Source organism: Anomaloglossus baeobatrachus, chromosome 6 (assembly GCF_048569485.1).
Source record: "Anomaloglossus baeobatrachus isolate aAnoBae1 chromosome 6, aAnoBae1.hap1, whole genome shotgun sequence".
In the NCBI taxonomy this organism is placed as follows: Eukaryota; Metazoa; Chordata; class Amphibia; order Anura; family Aromobatidae; genus Anomaloglossus; species Anomaloglossus baeobatrachus.
This window is the reverse complement of record NC_134358.1, coordinates 410,821,225-410,837,145: the sequence shown is the minus strand read 5'-3', so window position 1 is coordinate 410,837,145 and position 15,921 is coordinate 410,821,225. Positions and strand designations below refer to the sequence as shown.

At 41.7% G+C, this 15,921-nt stretch overlaps 1 protein-coding gene across 6 annotated transcripts in view; it reads left to right on the top strand.

Annotated features, from left to right (window-relative positions):
* The window catches only part of GLI3 (GLI family zinc finger 3), a 326,969-nt gene extending 312,897 nt beyond the window's left edge, over nt 1-14,072 (top strand). For 4 of the 6 annotated variants that reach the window (XM_075315144.1, XM_075315141.1, XM_075315142.1 and 1 more), the window contains 3 exons: nt 2,533-2,823; nt 6,158-6,488; nt 10,295-14,072. In XM_075315144.1, the coding sequence (XP_075171259.1) occupies nt 2,533-2,823; nt 6,158-6,488; nt 10,295-12,417 (2,745 nt within the window). In that variant the 3' untranslated portion in view covers nt 12,418-14,072. The remainder of the gene's footprint in view (nt 1-2,532; nt 2,824-6,157; nt 6,489-10,294) is intronic. The other 2 variants (XM_075315145.1, XM_075315143.1) reach the window with 1 other exon arrangement.
* The last annotated feature ends 1,849 nt before the right edge of the window (nt 14,073-15,921 follow it).

Genomic DNA, 15,921 nt, shown 5'->3' with positions numbered 1-15,921 from the left:
AGTCTCAAAATTCTCAATTCACGAGTAAAATCTGTCTCCGTGAATACAGATTTTCCATTACTGAGATGACAGTTGGTGCTTATGAAGTTCCAAGTAGAACTGTACCTTTCTTTTCAGTGGAGTTTTCAGCAAAATGTCTGTGTCTGCCTCTAACTCCTCCTAATCTCCTCTACATAGAATTGTAAAAGCACCAACTGCCATCTCCTATCTCAGTAATGGGAAAATCTGTCTTCGCTTAATACAGATTATACTTTTAAATTGAGAATGAAAGATCAATCCATGGGCATGCACTTCTTTGCTTTCATTAGGTGGACTGATCATAAGCGGACAGCGTCATGTAAGGGGAAAAAGAACTCAATGATCTCTGCAGGTACTGAGTTATGTTTCATTGCAAATCTTTGCAGATCTCATCTCACCGCAGGCATTGTTGGGGGAGGCTGAGAGCTGACAGCAGTGTGAGATGAAATCTAGGAATGTTTTGCCACACCCTATTTGACCCTGCGGCTGCAGGGCTGTTGGCTTTCCCCGAGGCTTGGCCTGTGGGAGGAGATTTCTCTCGTGCCTCGTTTCCAGGATCACGGTGCCTTACCTAGGGGTGATCTCGCCAGTTATAACTCTGCTCCACAGCGTGATCGCTGGTCCCTGTGAATACCTAATCCTGTCCGTTCTCCTTGTTCTCCCATCCTCCTGACTGTTTCCATCCTCCCTGTCTTCCGTTCTCCTGACTGTGTCCGTCCTCCCTGTTCTCCCATTTCCCTGATTGCAGTCATCCCCCCGACTCCCGTCCTACTTTCTCCAGCTCCCTCTCCGTCGCTCCTCTCCCTGTGTTTCCCCTACTTATTTGTTCTCCTAGTTCCCGACCACGTCTCCTCACTTACTCTGTTTTCCCTGCCCCTCTGGTCCTTGACACTCTCTCTCGGCTTCTGACCCGGCTTCCCATGACCCAGTCTCCATTCAACCCTTGGTATCACGTTATCTCCTGGCATGGACCCCGGCTCGTACGACTATCACCTTTCATCCACTGGGTGAGCACTTCACCTAGTGGATGCTTTATGGCCCCTGCACTTCCCTGTGCTCCAGCTCCCCCTGCTGATGCTTTACATGTATGTAATGACGCATAACTGAACTCTTCTGTGTTTGTACACAATAACTACAGAGTTATGTATCATAACAAGTACTTCCATATCTAATCTCACAATTTTGTCAGTTACCTCACCTCACACTGACTGCCATGAGATGAGGTCTAGTAGTGTTTGCAATAATATATAACTTAGCTTTGCTGTAATTCCTTACATAGTAGCTGCAGAAATCAGTGAGGACAGAAGGGCGTGTTCTTTTCTCCCTTGCATGGCTCTGCCCACTTCTGATTGGTCATTCTCATGCAGGGGAAGAAATAAAGGCCTCATAGACAAATTTTTGGTAATGCTCAGCTGAACTATAACATATATTATAACCTAAACTTTTTAAGCTAATATCTCAGCAATACAGAGGAGAAATAAAATAAAATAGAAACGTTTTACTCAGCTTTGCAGCCACTATTTCATGTGGCCAGGTTCACATGCTCAAACTGGTGAAAGGTGAACATTTAATTGGGGAGTTATATTTTAAAGCTGCTTGTCTTGGATTTTGCATTTATATCAATAGAAACAGCAAAGATTGAGAATGATATGTTGACAGGCAAGTTTAATGTAAGAAGCAGAGATATGTAATGATGAACCCTGATTATTGTGAGAGTTCCAATAGATGTAAAATATACATATCATTTTCTATGAAAGTGATGAGGTCAGAATTACAGGAACCCACGATAATATAATTAAAGCTGAAGCGGACTGGTTCTAATACTAGTTTCTACGAGCTCTCTGCTGTGACTCAGACTTTCCACTTTGACTCATTACAATAAAGTGTGTTTTTCTGCAATTCCACAATATGTTTTAGGTTTCTCCATGACTTTCCATGTTAATTTAGTCTAGGCGAGTCTGAGTGTGTGCGCCTTAGTTTGGTGTATATGTTCCACTTTCACAAATATCTTGCCCAGTTCATTAATCAGGTTGCAGAAACGTTCATTCCATCTTTTACTGCAGATACATCACTGCCCCTATGTGACAGCACGTATGTAAAATCTGATGACAAAACGGTTTCCTTCGTCCTGTATATTAAGAAGGCAGGCAGTATATCCAGGATGTCATATGAGAAGTGGGTCACTATGCCAAAATAATGTCAGGCTTTTATCAGCTACATACACATTAGGTAGGCTCTATCCGGACTGATATAGCGTACGGTTAGTCGTACCTGTTAGAATCTGTGAAAATATCGCCATCTAGTGATTCTAACACTAAATGCATCAGTAATTCCACTCACTATTGCCTGTGTCGTGTTTGCGCTGTGGGTACAATTTGCAGTACACATTACACGTATTTACTTAGGGAATGGGGTTGAAGAAAAATAACGGCCCCATGTGTTTTGCAAACTTGACAGAATTACATAATTATATACAGCAATCAGTCTAAATATTTTCTATTCTTTTCCCTGAAGAAACCGTATGTGTGCAAGATCCCCGGCTGCACTAAGCGTTACACAGATCCCAGCTCTCTGAGAAAACATGTGAAGACAGTACATGGTCCTGAGGCGCACGTAACGAAGAAACAGCGGGGAGACATCCACCCAAGACCTCCTCCACCCCGGGAACCTGGAAGCCATTCACAGTCCCGATCACCAGGTCACCCCATTCAGGGTGCACACGGCGAGCACAAGGACCTCAATAACACTACCTCAAAGCATGAAGAATGCCTCCACGTAAAATCAGTAAAGACTGAAAAGCCAATGGTATGTAGACAACAGGTCACAGTTTTCATTCTTTGCCGCATCCATTTAGTTGAAAGAACACTCGTATTGAGCAACTTAAAGTAGTAATTACATATTCAAAAATACCTCACCTTACTGATTAATAGCATGGACATATAATCTAAGCAATGACAAGAGCTGATAATGAAGCTTTAATGTTCACATGGTCTGTTCACACAGCTATAGTACAACCTCTTATGCTGAGGGTTGGCACAAGGTGGCTTCTCTACTCTTCTAATTATAAGCAGATACAATGTGTAGTGAAGGCTCTGAGTGGGTGCACTACGAAAGTGTATGTCATTTTCTACAATCTAAACCTATGTGTAGGTGCACAGGTATCGGTCTTGCCCAGCATGCTCCTTTAAACGGGCATGTAGTAATGCATCATCATTTTCAGTAATTGATTTTATAGGATGTGCACAGTTTCATAAAAGGGAAATGACATTACTCTGGCTCCTGACATGCTGTATATTATCTAGGGTTGAGCTGTGACCAGACTTACATCTGCGACATCATAAAGAAACTCTTAAGCCCCTTTCACATTGCATTCTGATATCCATTCAGTGGTCCCGTCGGGGCTTCCATGCGAACAAAACGGGTTTCGGACTCATGCGCCGACTATTGACTATAATGGTGCAGGCGCAGTCCAATACGTCTAGGTGTCCGCCTCCAGAAAGCGTATACACCTGAAAATGGTGCGCGACAGAGCACACTATTGTAGTCAATGGCCTCGTCGGCGCATGCGTCCAAAACCCATTTTGCGCAGGAGGAAGGGGGTTTGTGCAACTGCAAATATTTTTTTTTTCATTTATTTCAAATAAATGTGGCATGTGCAGAATTTCCACAACAAAATCTGTTGCAAATACGCAATGTGTGAACACTCCCTTATATACAGTACACCCCTCCCATTTTTATAAATATTTTATTCTATATTTTCTTACGACAACACTGAAGATTTGACACTTTGATTCAATGTAAAGTAGTTAATGTACAAATTGTTTAACAGTGAGTACATTCCTAAATGAAAATGTCCAAATTGTGCCCAAAGTGTCAATATTTCGTGTGGCCACTATTATTTACAAGCACTGCGTTCCTTTTGAGCGCTGACAGTCTGACACCCCCCCACACACACACACACCCCCACACATACCCTTGTAACCTCTGCAGCAATGCTGGCAGCACTCGTACATCTATTTTGAAAAGACAACCTCTGGTTATGACGCTGAGCACCTGCACTCAATGTTCTTAGCCGACCATGGCGGGGCCTGTTCTGAGTGGAATCTGTCTTCTTAAACTGTATAGTTTTGGCCACCTTGCTGCAGCTCAGTGTCAGGGTGTTGGCAATCTTCTTATATCCTAGGTCATCTTTATGTAGAGCAACAATTCTTTTTTTCAGTTGCTCAGAGAATTCTTCGTCATAAGTTGTATATATGAGAGAGTGTGTGAGTGATAACACCAAATTTACCACACCTGTTCCCCATTCACACCTGAGACCTTGTAACACTAATGAGTCACATGACACCGGGAGGGCAATAATTGGGCACAATTTGGCTGTTTTTACTTAGGTGTGTACTCACTTTTGTTGCCAGCGGTTTAGACATTAATGGCTGTCTGTTGAGTTATTTAGAGGTCACACCAAATTACACCTGTTATACAATCTGTACACTGACTATTTACATTGTATGAAAGTATCATATCTGCAGTGTTGTCCCATGAAAAGATGTAATAAAATATTTACAAAAATGTGAGGGGTGTACTCACTTTAGTCACATACTATACAGCAGCAAACAGATTATAAAATTTGACAAGCCAAGGGTGCCATTTCATTAAGACTGGTGTAGCACATTGGCAGTCTTAATGAAACACTCATTGGAGTACACCGACTTGATTCATTTAGGAATGAGGTGCGTCTGATACTCAGCATGTGCCACCGCCGGAATTGTTTCTTTACTTTAGTGGCATAAGTCATGATGAATTTGATAGGTGGCCATGACTACGCCCCATCCTGTCTACCCCATGCCCTCATTGGTGTAGCTGGTCAGGACTGGTGTCTAAACACCAAAAGTTGCAATATTATTGTGCTACTGATGAGTTTTTAGAACTTAATTTTCTTCAAATCTGCATTACTTCCTTTCTGCCTGCATTTCATATGGTCAGATTTTGTAGCCTAAATATATGTTACCTTTAGAAAGTGCATGTACGATGCAAAGATGATGTCTGTGTGAACACTAATATGTTACAATGTTGCAGCTTGAATTTACTAACTTAATGTTTTTTCTTCTGTTTGATGTAATTAAATGTCTTTCTCAAACTTTCTAAGGACAGTGGGTAATAAGGTGAGGGCAATTACTCTTTTCTGCATATTTGGATCAGAGATACCATTTCTTCATTTTCACAGTGTTACGTAGAATAGTCTTGAAATATGATTTGTCTCATTTCCTTCAGAATAGAGTTCATTATTTTACATGTAGATCACTTGTGTTTTGTGTGTTTGCATTGTTTGTTTAATTGTTTGTTTGTCGTGTACTATTGTCTATGTATTTACTGTGTGTAAATATAAGGAATATTTAAAGGGGTGGTTCTCTACTTTGCAGTAGTGACCACATCTCTGTAAAACTGATAGGGAAGGCTTTTTCTAAATACCTTGTGTTCTTGTGTTGCCAATTCTGCCTCTGAGAGACACTTTTGTCAGCAGCTCATCCCCTTTTCGTGACCCCCGGGCTCCATGACCTCTGAGATCCTGTGATGTCATGTCAACTTCCAGTTGACTTGACATTACCGAGGCTGGCCCTAGTCTTCCTGAGACTGTGGGTTGAATTTCACTGCTAATCACAGCCCAGCATCTCACTCGCACTTTCATTCCCTGCAGAGCGCCGCATGCATGAGACATGCTGGGCTGTGTTGAGCGGTGAAATCCCACCCACAGCCCAATCACTCAGGAAGACGGGGGCCGGCCTCGGTGATGTCAAGTCAACTGGAAGTTGACATGAAATCACCGACTCCCAGAGGTCACGAAGCCCGGGAGTCTCACAAAGGGGATGAACAGGCCGTGATAGTGCCGCTCAGAGGCAGAATTGACAACACAAGGTATTTCGAAAATGCCTTCCCTATCAGTTTTACAAGGAAATGGTCACTATTGAAGAGTTGTGAACCACCTCTTTAAGGGTTGAAATAAAAAAAATATATATATCAAAGGCATGTAAATTGCTTGTATTATATATTTGTGGCCTACAGTTTAATCTTGTCTTTAGATCACTCTGTGCATGTTCTTTTTATATTAACTTATTGGAATTATTTTTTTATTTTTTATGTCAAGCAGACATCTCAGCCAAGCCCTGGTGGTAAGTCTTCATGCAGCAGCGAGCAGTCCCCCATCAGCAACTATACCAACAGTGGGATCGAGCTTACTCTGAATAATGGAGGCAGCATAGGAGACCTCAGCACCCTGGACGATACCCCAATCATGGACTCTACCATTTCCACAGCAACCACAGGACTTGGTTTACAAGGCAGGAGGATCATGACAGGAACCAAATGGATGGAACAAGTCAAAGTTGAAAGAATAAAGCAGATTAACGGAGTGCTTCCAAGACTGAACCCAGTTCCACCTTCAAGAACACCATCTCTACCACCAATCACTGGAAATGGTATAGTATTATTTTCTTGCACACCTATCCTGACGAAGGGCCGCGCTGGAGTAATATATATATTATAGTATATTATAGTATATTCATCAAGATCTGTGCACCTCTCCATTACTGTAGTGTATCTCTTAGCTCCTGTGTGCCACCACTACAAAAATGTACTACAGGACTTTGGTGCCGAAAATTGTGATGACATTATTGGCCACACCTTGTCCTGGTTAAACTTCACCTACTTTTGAAAAAATTGTGAGAGCTGGCAAGGACTGTCGTAAGAACGCCAAAAGCCTCAAAATTTTGCTGAGGTTTATGCTATGCTAAAATTCTAAAAACAAATATGTAGATAAGCAGTTGGCACTCAATTTAAGAAATTACTGTTCCTTATTTGCAAATCCAATCCACATCAAAGTGTTATGTTTCTCTCAAGACTCTGAACTCTTTTTCCAGACATACATTATACAAGTTGTGTATATCTCTTATCATAAATGGCTTGAAAAGGCCCTATGTGGCTGAAAAGTTGCATGTATCTATTATCCTTTCTATGCTGTAATTAATAAAGCAATCCTGTAATGCCTGCTTGGATCCACAGACTCAGATGGGCTGTAATGGGGAGGCTAGAGGGAAGCCACTCACCAAGCAGGACCCCCAGAACCCTGAAACCCTTTAACACCTATACAGGGATTTGGAATTACACAGGGCCCTGGTGATCACTACCTGTGGAAGGCTGCAGTCCGATGAGAGTAGTAGTCAGGCAAGGTCAAACCAGGAATTGCGGAACAGGGACAGAATCGGCAGGCAATGACGTAGTCAGCAAACGTAGCAGAGGTCAAATCCGGATCGGGCAGCGAGGTACAAAAACAGTAGGCAGGAGGGTAGTCAGAAAACACGCACAAGTCAACACACAGGAATCACAAAACAGAATAGGACGTAACAGGAGCCAGGAAAATCAGAACTATCTCTGGCAGTGGTCATGTGACAGGAGGGGGAATAAGAAGGGTGTGGTGTCTTCCCATTGGCTGTAGCTGAACGCTAGCAACTTCAGCTGGAAGACACATACCACCCACAGTCAGCCAGCGGTACTGCAGATCCCAAGATAACCCAGCCCAGTGGATGATCGGAGCCTGCGCCCACCGGTGCTGCTGGCATCGACTCCTCTCCCATCACCAGCACCATCCACGGCAGGAACACGGCGTCGCCTCGCGATCGGAGCAGAAGTCGCTGGAGTCCAGCGGTGACGTAACAAATCCCTTGGGTGGAGAATATCTGGGGAATTGGATTTTTGGATTTTTTTTTGCTATTTGGCAATATTGTGGAGAATTGCACCAGGATTGTACAGACATTGCATGAGAGTATAACATTTTCAAGACTCTCACCTTTATCAGATAATAATTTTAAATTCTATAGCGCCAACATATTCCATAGCAATTTACAATTCAGAGGGGACATGTACAGACCCTATGAGACATTACAGAGTAACACAATTCAACAGACACCAAGAGGAGTGAGGGTCCTGCTCACAAGCTACAATCTATGAAGAAATAAGGGATGCACAAAAGGTAAATGGTAAAAAGTGCTTGTATTTAGAGTTGATCGAATCCGCCAAAATTCGGGACCAGCGGATCACTGCCGGATTTAAATAAAATCCGGATCCGCTCCGGATTCCGGTGCCCATATAAGTCTATGGAGACCAGAATCCGGAGATTAAAAATGTTTGTGGAGGGGATAGTGAGGTAGAAGCGTGCATGGTGTACTCACCCGAGGCTGTGTCATGGCAGCAAACTCCTTCCGGGTTATGCTTTTCCCTTCCAGAGCCGACAGTGCAATAATCATTGTTTTGCCTGCCCACCAGCGCATGTAATTGGTTGCAGTTAAACGCGCCCCCACCCTGAGTGTCAGCGTGTCAGCTGACTGCAACCAATCACAGGCGGCAGGACGGCTGGTGGGCGGGGAAAGCAATACAAGTGTCTGCAGCTCAGTATGGTGAACATGCATGTGTTCAGAAACACAAGAAGTCTTGGAGATGGAAATGAGAGGATGGGATTGTAGAGGATGACAGTCTTAGGTCATTAACAGAACAGAGGGCATGGGTGGGGTGATAGACAGAGATGAGGAGGAGATGTAGGGCCGTCAGAACTGTGGAGAGCTTTGTGGATGAGACTGATAAGTTTTTTATTGAAGCGGATGGGCAACCAGTGCAATGACTGACACAGGGTAGAAGCATTGGTGTAGCGCTTGGAAAAGAATATGATCATGGCTTCTGCATTCAGGATGGATTGGACAGGGGAGAGTTTAGTAAGAGGGAGACCAAATAGTAGAGAGTTGCAATAGTCCAGACGAGAATGAATAAGAGCGACAGTAAGAGTTTTTGCAGAATCAACAGCAAGGAAAGGTCAAATTCTATAGATGTTGTTAAGGTGTAGATGACATAAGCGAGTCATCGGATGTAGGGAGTGAAGGAAAAATCTCTGCAAATTTCACCCCAAGACAGAGGGCATGCTGCTGGGGAATAATGATAGAACCACACACGAAAATAGCAATATTGGGTTTATGAAGGTTAGTAGAGAGAGAAAATGTGAGTTTTAACAGATTGAGTATTAGAGGGAGGACATGATGTTGGAGACAGCAGAGAGACAATCACTCGTATATTGTAGTAATGCAGGGGTGATGTCAGGGGCAGATGTGTATAATTGGGTGTCATCAGCATAGAGATGGTACTGGAAACCAAATGTACCGATGGTTTGTTCAATAGGGGCATAAACGTACAATGGATGAAATGGTCTGCCAGATTGGAATTTTTCAGCGCACCTGGAGCACTGCTGGAGAAAATGTTTGTAGTGTGTGCCATGGTTGCCGCCATCTGTGCCAAGTGGTTCTGTGTGTAAGCAGCGTAGCTTCAGCCAGAGCATTTTGCAGTGTTTCATTATAATGTATCAGGGCAGAGTCAGGACATGAGAGGGAGGAGATTGGTGCCAATGATGACTCCAAAGTCTTCATAAGTTTTTGGATATTAATGGCTTGTATATTCCTATAAATAAGTGCTAAGTTCTTGACAGATAATGAAAGAAGGTTGTGGTCAGAGAATTTTAGAGGGGTGTTAGTGAGATCATGCACTGAGCACAGGCGGGAGAAGAGCAAGTCCAGCTTATTCCCATCTTCATGTGTAGGAGAGTTAGGGAGTTATGAAAGGCCAAGAGAGGAGGTTAGACTTAAATGATGAGTGGCAGATGGGAAGAGGGGATCATCGATAGGGCTCTTAAAGTCCCCCTAATGAGTATGGGAATTTCAGAGGCTGCAAACAAAGGAAGCCAGGTGGCAAAGTGATCGAGAAACAGATGGGAGGAGCCTAGATGGTAATACAAAACCGCTCCTTGCAGGGTTTGCCAAAGAACCTAGTGAAAATATAACTAGAAAAAAATGGTCTGTGTAATGCGAAGAACCCACTGTGAAGATATCACCAATTCAAGGTGTCAGTATGGCACCATCTTCACAACATGTTCTCCGCTTTCGTCTGACGATATTTGCATGGTTCACATTAACTAAGTTCCTCTGTAATCTGAGTATATAATAAGGGTCAGAGCGTTGAAAGAACTCTAATTTTCATCTTAAATTGAGTGGCAACTTGTTACCATAATTTGCATAATGGATAGGACCCTACTTAAACCCCATTCTTTCAGTAGTGCCTTGATCTACTTAATTCTGGAAAATCTGTTTAATCAATTGGGCAAAAGCTCAATACTTGCTTATTTACATTCCTGTGCAATGTGCTATACTGTGTTGACATTCCTTTTTTTTTTTTATTTCATTGCTTTTAGGTTTGCAGTTGGGCAGCAACATAACTTTGGGAGGATCCGTGGCTGCACTACCAAACAGAAATGAACTTTCTAGCACGGATATCACAGTATTGAATATTTTGAACAACAGGAGGGACAGCAACACGAGCACAATTAGTTCTGCGTACCTAAGTAGTCGAAGGTCTTCTGGAATCTCACCGTGCTTTTCTAGCCGAAGATCCAGTGAAGCTTCACAGGCAGAAGGAAGACTTCAGAATATAAGTGTTGCAGATTCCTATGATCCCATATCAACTGATGCCTCAAGGAGATCTAGTGAATCCAGTCAGTGTGATGGGTTACCAAGCCTCCTCAGTCTCACTCCTGCACAGCAATATAGGTTAAAAGCAAAATACGCTGCTGCTATAGGTGGTCCTCCACCAACACCACTGCCAAACATGGACATGATTAGTCTGAAGACTAGAATGGCATTGCTGGGAGATACTAGAGATAGTAGATTATCTCCTCTTTCTTCATCAAATGTTCCTAGAAGGTGTAGTGATGGTGGGGTAGGCACTTTTGGAAGAAGACATTTTATTTCTAATGAGCTACAGGGGAATGCTATGCGCAGGGCAAGTGACCCCATAAAAATGGTTTCGGCTAACTTGTCTACTGGTAGAGTTCACAGGTTCAACAGCCTAAATAGCATCAGTACTCACGATGTGGCTCCGCCTATGGAAAGGCGCAATTTAGCTCTACAAAACTATACCCGCAGTGTGTATTCTCCATGTCCTCCCAGCATAAGTGAAAATGTTGCCTTAGAGGCCATGATCATGGAAGCAGAAGGGAATTTGGACGATGAAGATTTCTTACCAGATGATATGGTTCAGTACCTTAATTTGCGAAACCAAAGCCTGTATGAAAACTCACAAAATAGTGAGTTGGATAAACCGCAAAACAATGCAGTAAGAAATAACTATGACCAATCCCAAATGAATAATAACTCGTATAATCAAACCTTCCAAAATATGGAGCAGACAGACCAAGTAAATAATAAAAATGACCTTCCTATACAATGGAATGAAGTTACCTCAGGTAGTGCCGAGCACTCCCCTTCCAGAGTTAGGTATGGACATCGCCTAAATACACAACAGAATAGAGCTTTTGGAACATACAATAATATGATGGTCCAACAGCAAATCATGGCAAAAAGTGGACAATCACAGCAAAGAGGATATCAAGGTATGCAGAACAATCCTCAAGCATTACAGCAAAACCTTAACCTGTACAATAACTCCCTGTCAATCAAAGATCAACAGTGTCCAATAACAGTCAGCTCCTATAATCCAGCGATTCGAGGGCAAAAATTTACAGGCAACAATCAAGTAAATAATGTTCAACAGAACATTGTACCATCCATGCACTATACCGAGCAGTCACCTAATGCGGCTGACATAGTCCAGAATCAAAACCTCCTAAACCAGGAATATCTACAGCAGTTTGCAACTGAACATATGATTCATGGCATGTATTTCTTAGAAGTGAATCGGCCTAATCAGGCACCTGTAGGTCAAAACAACCACAGCATGGAACCAACACAGACCTTTCTGCCAAACTCACAGCTCAGCGTTAATCAACAGGTTCGAAATTACCAGTCATGTGCAAGCAACCAACAAATTTATAAAGCAAATGGCATTAAATTAGAAATGCAGCCACAGCAACATTGTGCCAATCCACAGAATTATTCGGGTCAGTTCTATGACCAGACTTTGGGATACACTCAACAGCGGGTCAAACCAGGCTCTCACACAGAAGCCAACTGTCTCCTAGAAGATAGCAGTAATACCAATGCATCTGAGCTTCTTTCACCAGGAGCTAACCAAGTGACCAGCACAGTAAATAATATTGAAGCCAGTAGTCTAGATGGGGTCCAAATTGATTTTGATGCCATTATAGATGATGGGGATCATGCCAGCCTAATTTCAGGAGCTCTTAGCCCTAGCATCATCCAAAATCTGTCACGGAATTCGTCACGTCTTACCACACCTCGAGCGTCTCTTACATTTCCATCCATGCCAGTGAGCACCAGTAACATGGCAATTGGGGACATGAGTTCTTTGCTAACATCACTTGCAGAAGAAAGCAAGTTTCTTGCTGTTATGCAATAGGCTGGAAACTATAAGAAACTTATATCAACAAAAAAAAAGCAACACATTTTATATGTATGTACTTATTTTAGCAATTTTATCCCAAATAAATGGGATACATTCCAAGTATGTTCCATTTATGGAATAAAGACTCAAACCCTAAAGTATTGTAGGGAGAAATAGTCTTCCACTTCAAGTTTGGATCAGTATTGCCAACACAAAACCTTGTTTTTTTAATTTTAATTATTTTTCTCCAAATGGGTCTATATACACTTTCCTTAGTGTACGACAACATAACTGTGTAATGTCTGCATGTTTGACATGTGAAAAAAAGTCTTAATTATGTTGAATTGTTCTGTTTAGTCAGATAGAAAAATTGGTATTGTATAAAGTATATTGTGTTTGGGAAGTCACAACCTAGTTGCTATCAGACTCATCGCTATCAATGGTAACTATTTTGCTCTCATCTTGTGTTCATATCGCATACTGTATGTCCTCACCTTGTTACTAAAGTTAAAACTTCTCATTCTGCACAAGTCAACTTATGTTGGAGCTTGCATGGAAAAAAGGTCATATGGATAACACATCCCAAACGCTTTTCTTAATATGTTAATTTCTGTTTATTTTGTATGACATGTATTTTTTAATTGATATTTTAACCCAGAAATTAAGAATTTCAATAGTTAGAGAGGAACATTCCTTTATCTTAATCAGGAGGTCTTGTCATGCCAGTTCTTCATTGGGTCATAGTCATGATTTTTTTGTCATACTTGATACAGGGCCCACCTTTACCAATATGAATCTGATATTTCTGCTTATGCCTTGAATCATGAAGAAGCAATCTTTTTGTAGAAAGGGAACTATCCACTTTTAATTAGTAGAATTGTTGTTACGTACATAATTATGGTATTCTTGCATATGGTGGAACGGTACTTGACTTCAAGTAGCACTGTGGACTTTATTTCCCAAAGAGACTTGGTGTGTGCATTTTGTTAGTGCTTTCAAAAAGGTACTACATTTCCTTTCACGTTATTTTGTATTATTTTGTATTTTGTCTATAGCATATCATGTTGTCCGTAACATATCAACATTTTAGTACATTCTTGAAATGTATGTGCCTTATGTTTGTTTTTTGCTGTTGTTATTTTTCTTTCTTTTTTATGGGGACCAAGAACATTGCCAAACTTGTCATCCTACTACAGTTTTCAGTCAACAGCATGCCAATCTTTTCATATTCAGAACTCTCTATGTTTTCATTACTGCTCATTTTGAGACTTTATAGAATGGCCTTTGTACGGTGCATCCTGAAAATAATGTATGATACAAATAAGTACTTTTATTTGTCACCTTTTCTCATTTTTTTTTACAAATGTTTTTGTATTGAATTGTGTACTTTTTTTTTTCCTTTTTTTTTCTTTTTTTTTACTGTGTAAATATATTAAAATGCTTTAGAGATAGGAATATGAAGTTATAGGCCTGCTAGCCATAGTTCAATACAGACATTCAACAGCTCTGGATCCAATAGTCTCAAGCCTTGGACCAGTTGGATGGATCTGTAGCACTATGTACACAATAAATGTACTTTTTGCTGTCAGAACCACTTTGCTTTTTTGTAACAAAAAATAAAAATGAAGCAAAAAAATTCTTACATTAATAAAAAGAACTTTGTAATTATCCATAGTTTTACTGTCTCTTTACTAAAGCTATACACTAATATTCATGTGGTTAAGAGTATTTGTTGCACACAACGTCTGTAGAACCTTCAAAACCACATAGTTCTTTTATGTTTTGAGTTAACTGTATTGCACATTACATATAATTCAGCGCCACCAAGATTTTAAAACCTTAGATGATCCTCGACTTATTACCAAAATCTTATCATCCTACTATCCATATATTATTACCTTAGAAAATGTTTCGAAGAAAGTCTCATAAATCTTATTATCTCTCCACTTTGCCATCTCTCAATGGCTAGGAAATCCATAAATTTACACAGTATTCAAATACCTAATCCCATAGCCTGACCTGATCTTGAAATGTTACAGCACTGGACACCCATCCAATTTATTCCTCATCTGCATATGGCTTCTGCTTGCGTTATTGGCTTCTGATAGGGTTTCTGTGATTTATTATGCCAAGAATAGCAAAGCATGCAACAAACTCCATCATAATATCTGTAACCAATGGGATCTACAGTGATCCCTCTCCTATCGCAGGAGTTACGTTCTAGAGACCTTTGCGACAGGTGACAATCCAAGAAGTAGCAGTGTTATATTTACTTTATTATTTACCCGTATTTTTCAGATTATAAGATTCACTTTTCCTCCCAAAAATTTGGGAGGAAAATGAGTGGTGTGTCTTATATGCCGAATCCAGCTTACTAGGGGGTGGTGGAGAATGGTGGCAGGAGGCAGGGGCACTGCTGCGGGCTGCGGAAGGTGAGGCAGGGGCCATCCTGATAATATCGGTGGTGCGAGCTTCAAATAATGGCGCCCAGAGTCAGTGCGTGCGCAGATAGAGCTCTCGGCTCAAGATCTCATCTGCACATGCACCGTTTCTGGCCCACTGATCGCCTAGAAAAACCACCAAAAAAACACCTCACCAAAAAAGGAGCCAAGACAGATAATGTATGTGCAAACACAGAATGTGGTGAGCCTTCCTCATAAAGATAGCTGCAGCCCAGGTGCATGATACATGATACAGGTGACTATGAGTGTGCATGTCTTATGCTAAGCAGCCGCCCTTCCCCTTTGATGTGGAGGTTGTGTGGCTGTATCATCAGTATCATGCACCTAGGCTGCAGCCATCTTTATGAGGAAGGCTCATCACATTCTGTGCGTTCACTGATCTCCTAGCAGCTGACATAAGCAAAATGGTGCCCATAGGTGGCGTGTGCGCAGATGAGATCTTGATTCATCACTGAGCAGATAGCTCAATCTGCGCACGTGCCGACTACAGGCGCCATATATTTGAAGCCTGCACCACTGACAGTTTCTGGATGTTTCTGCCAGCGCCCGCAGTGAGCATCTGGGACACCCGCCGCACCGCCCACAGCATCGCCCCGCTCCACCACCGCTGCTACCTCCTTCCCCGGTACCCGCGATACAGTGAAGCCGCAATAAGTGAACTGCGATATAGTGGGGATGACTGTGTAAGCATTTATCTATCAAAAGTATTAGAATATTCTTCAAAACACCAGGTAGCCAATCAAGATGGCCACAGTGCAAAATCAACATGATCTATTTATGTTATTGAATATTAGATTTTTGTCTCCTTAAATTCCTGCTCTTAACCCCTAAAAATGTACCCTAAGGCCACGTGCACATGCTGAGCATTTGGTGATTTTTTTGTCTCAGTATTTGTTACCAAAACCAGGAGTGGTGGAAAATACAGAAGTGCTGCCGATATTTCTATTATACTTTTCCTCTGATTGTTTCACTCCTGGTTTTAGCTTATAAATACTGAGGTAAAAAACTCACCAAATACTCAGCTTGTACACATGGCCTAAAGGGGGCTTTACACGCT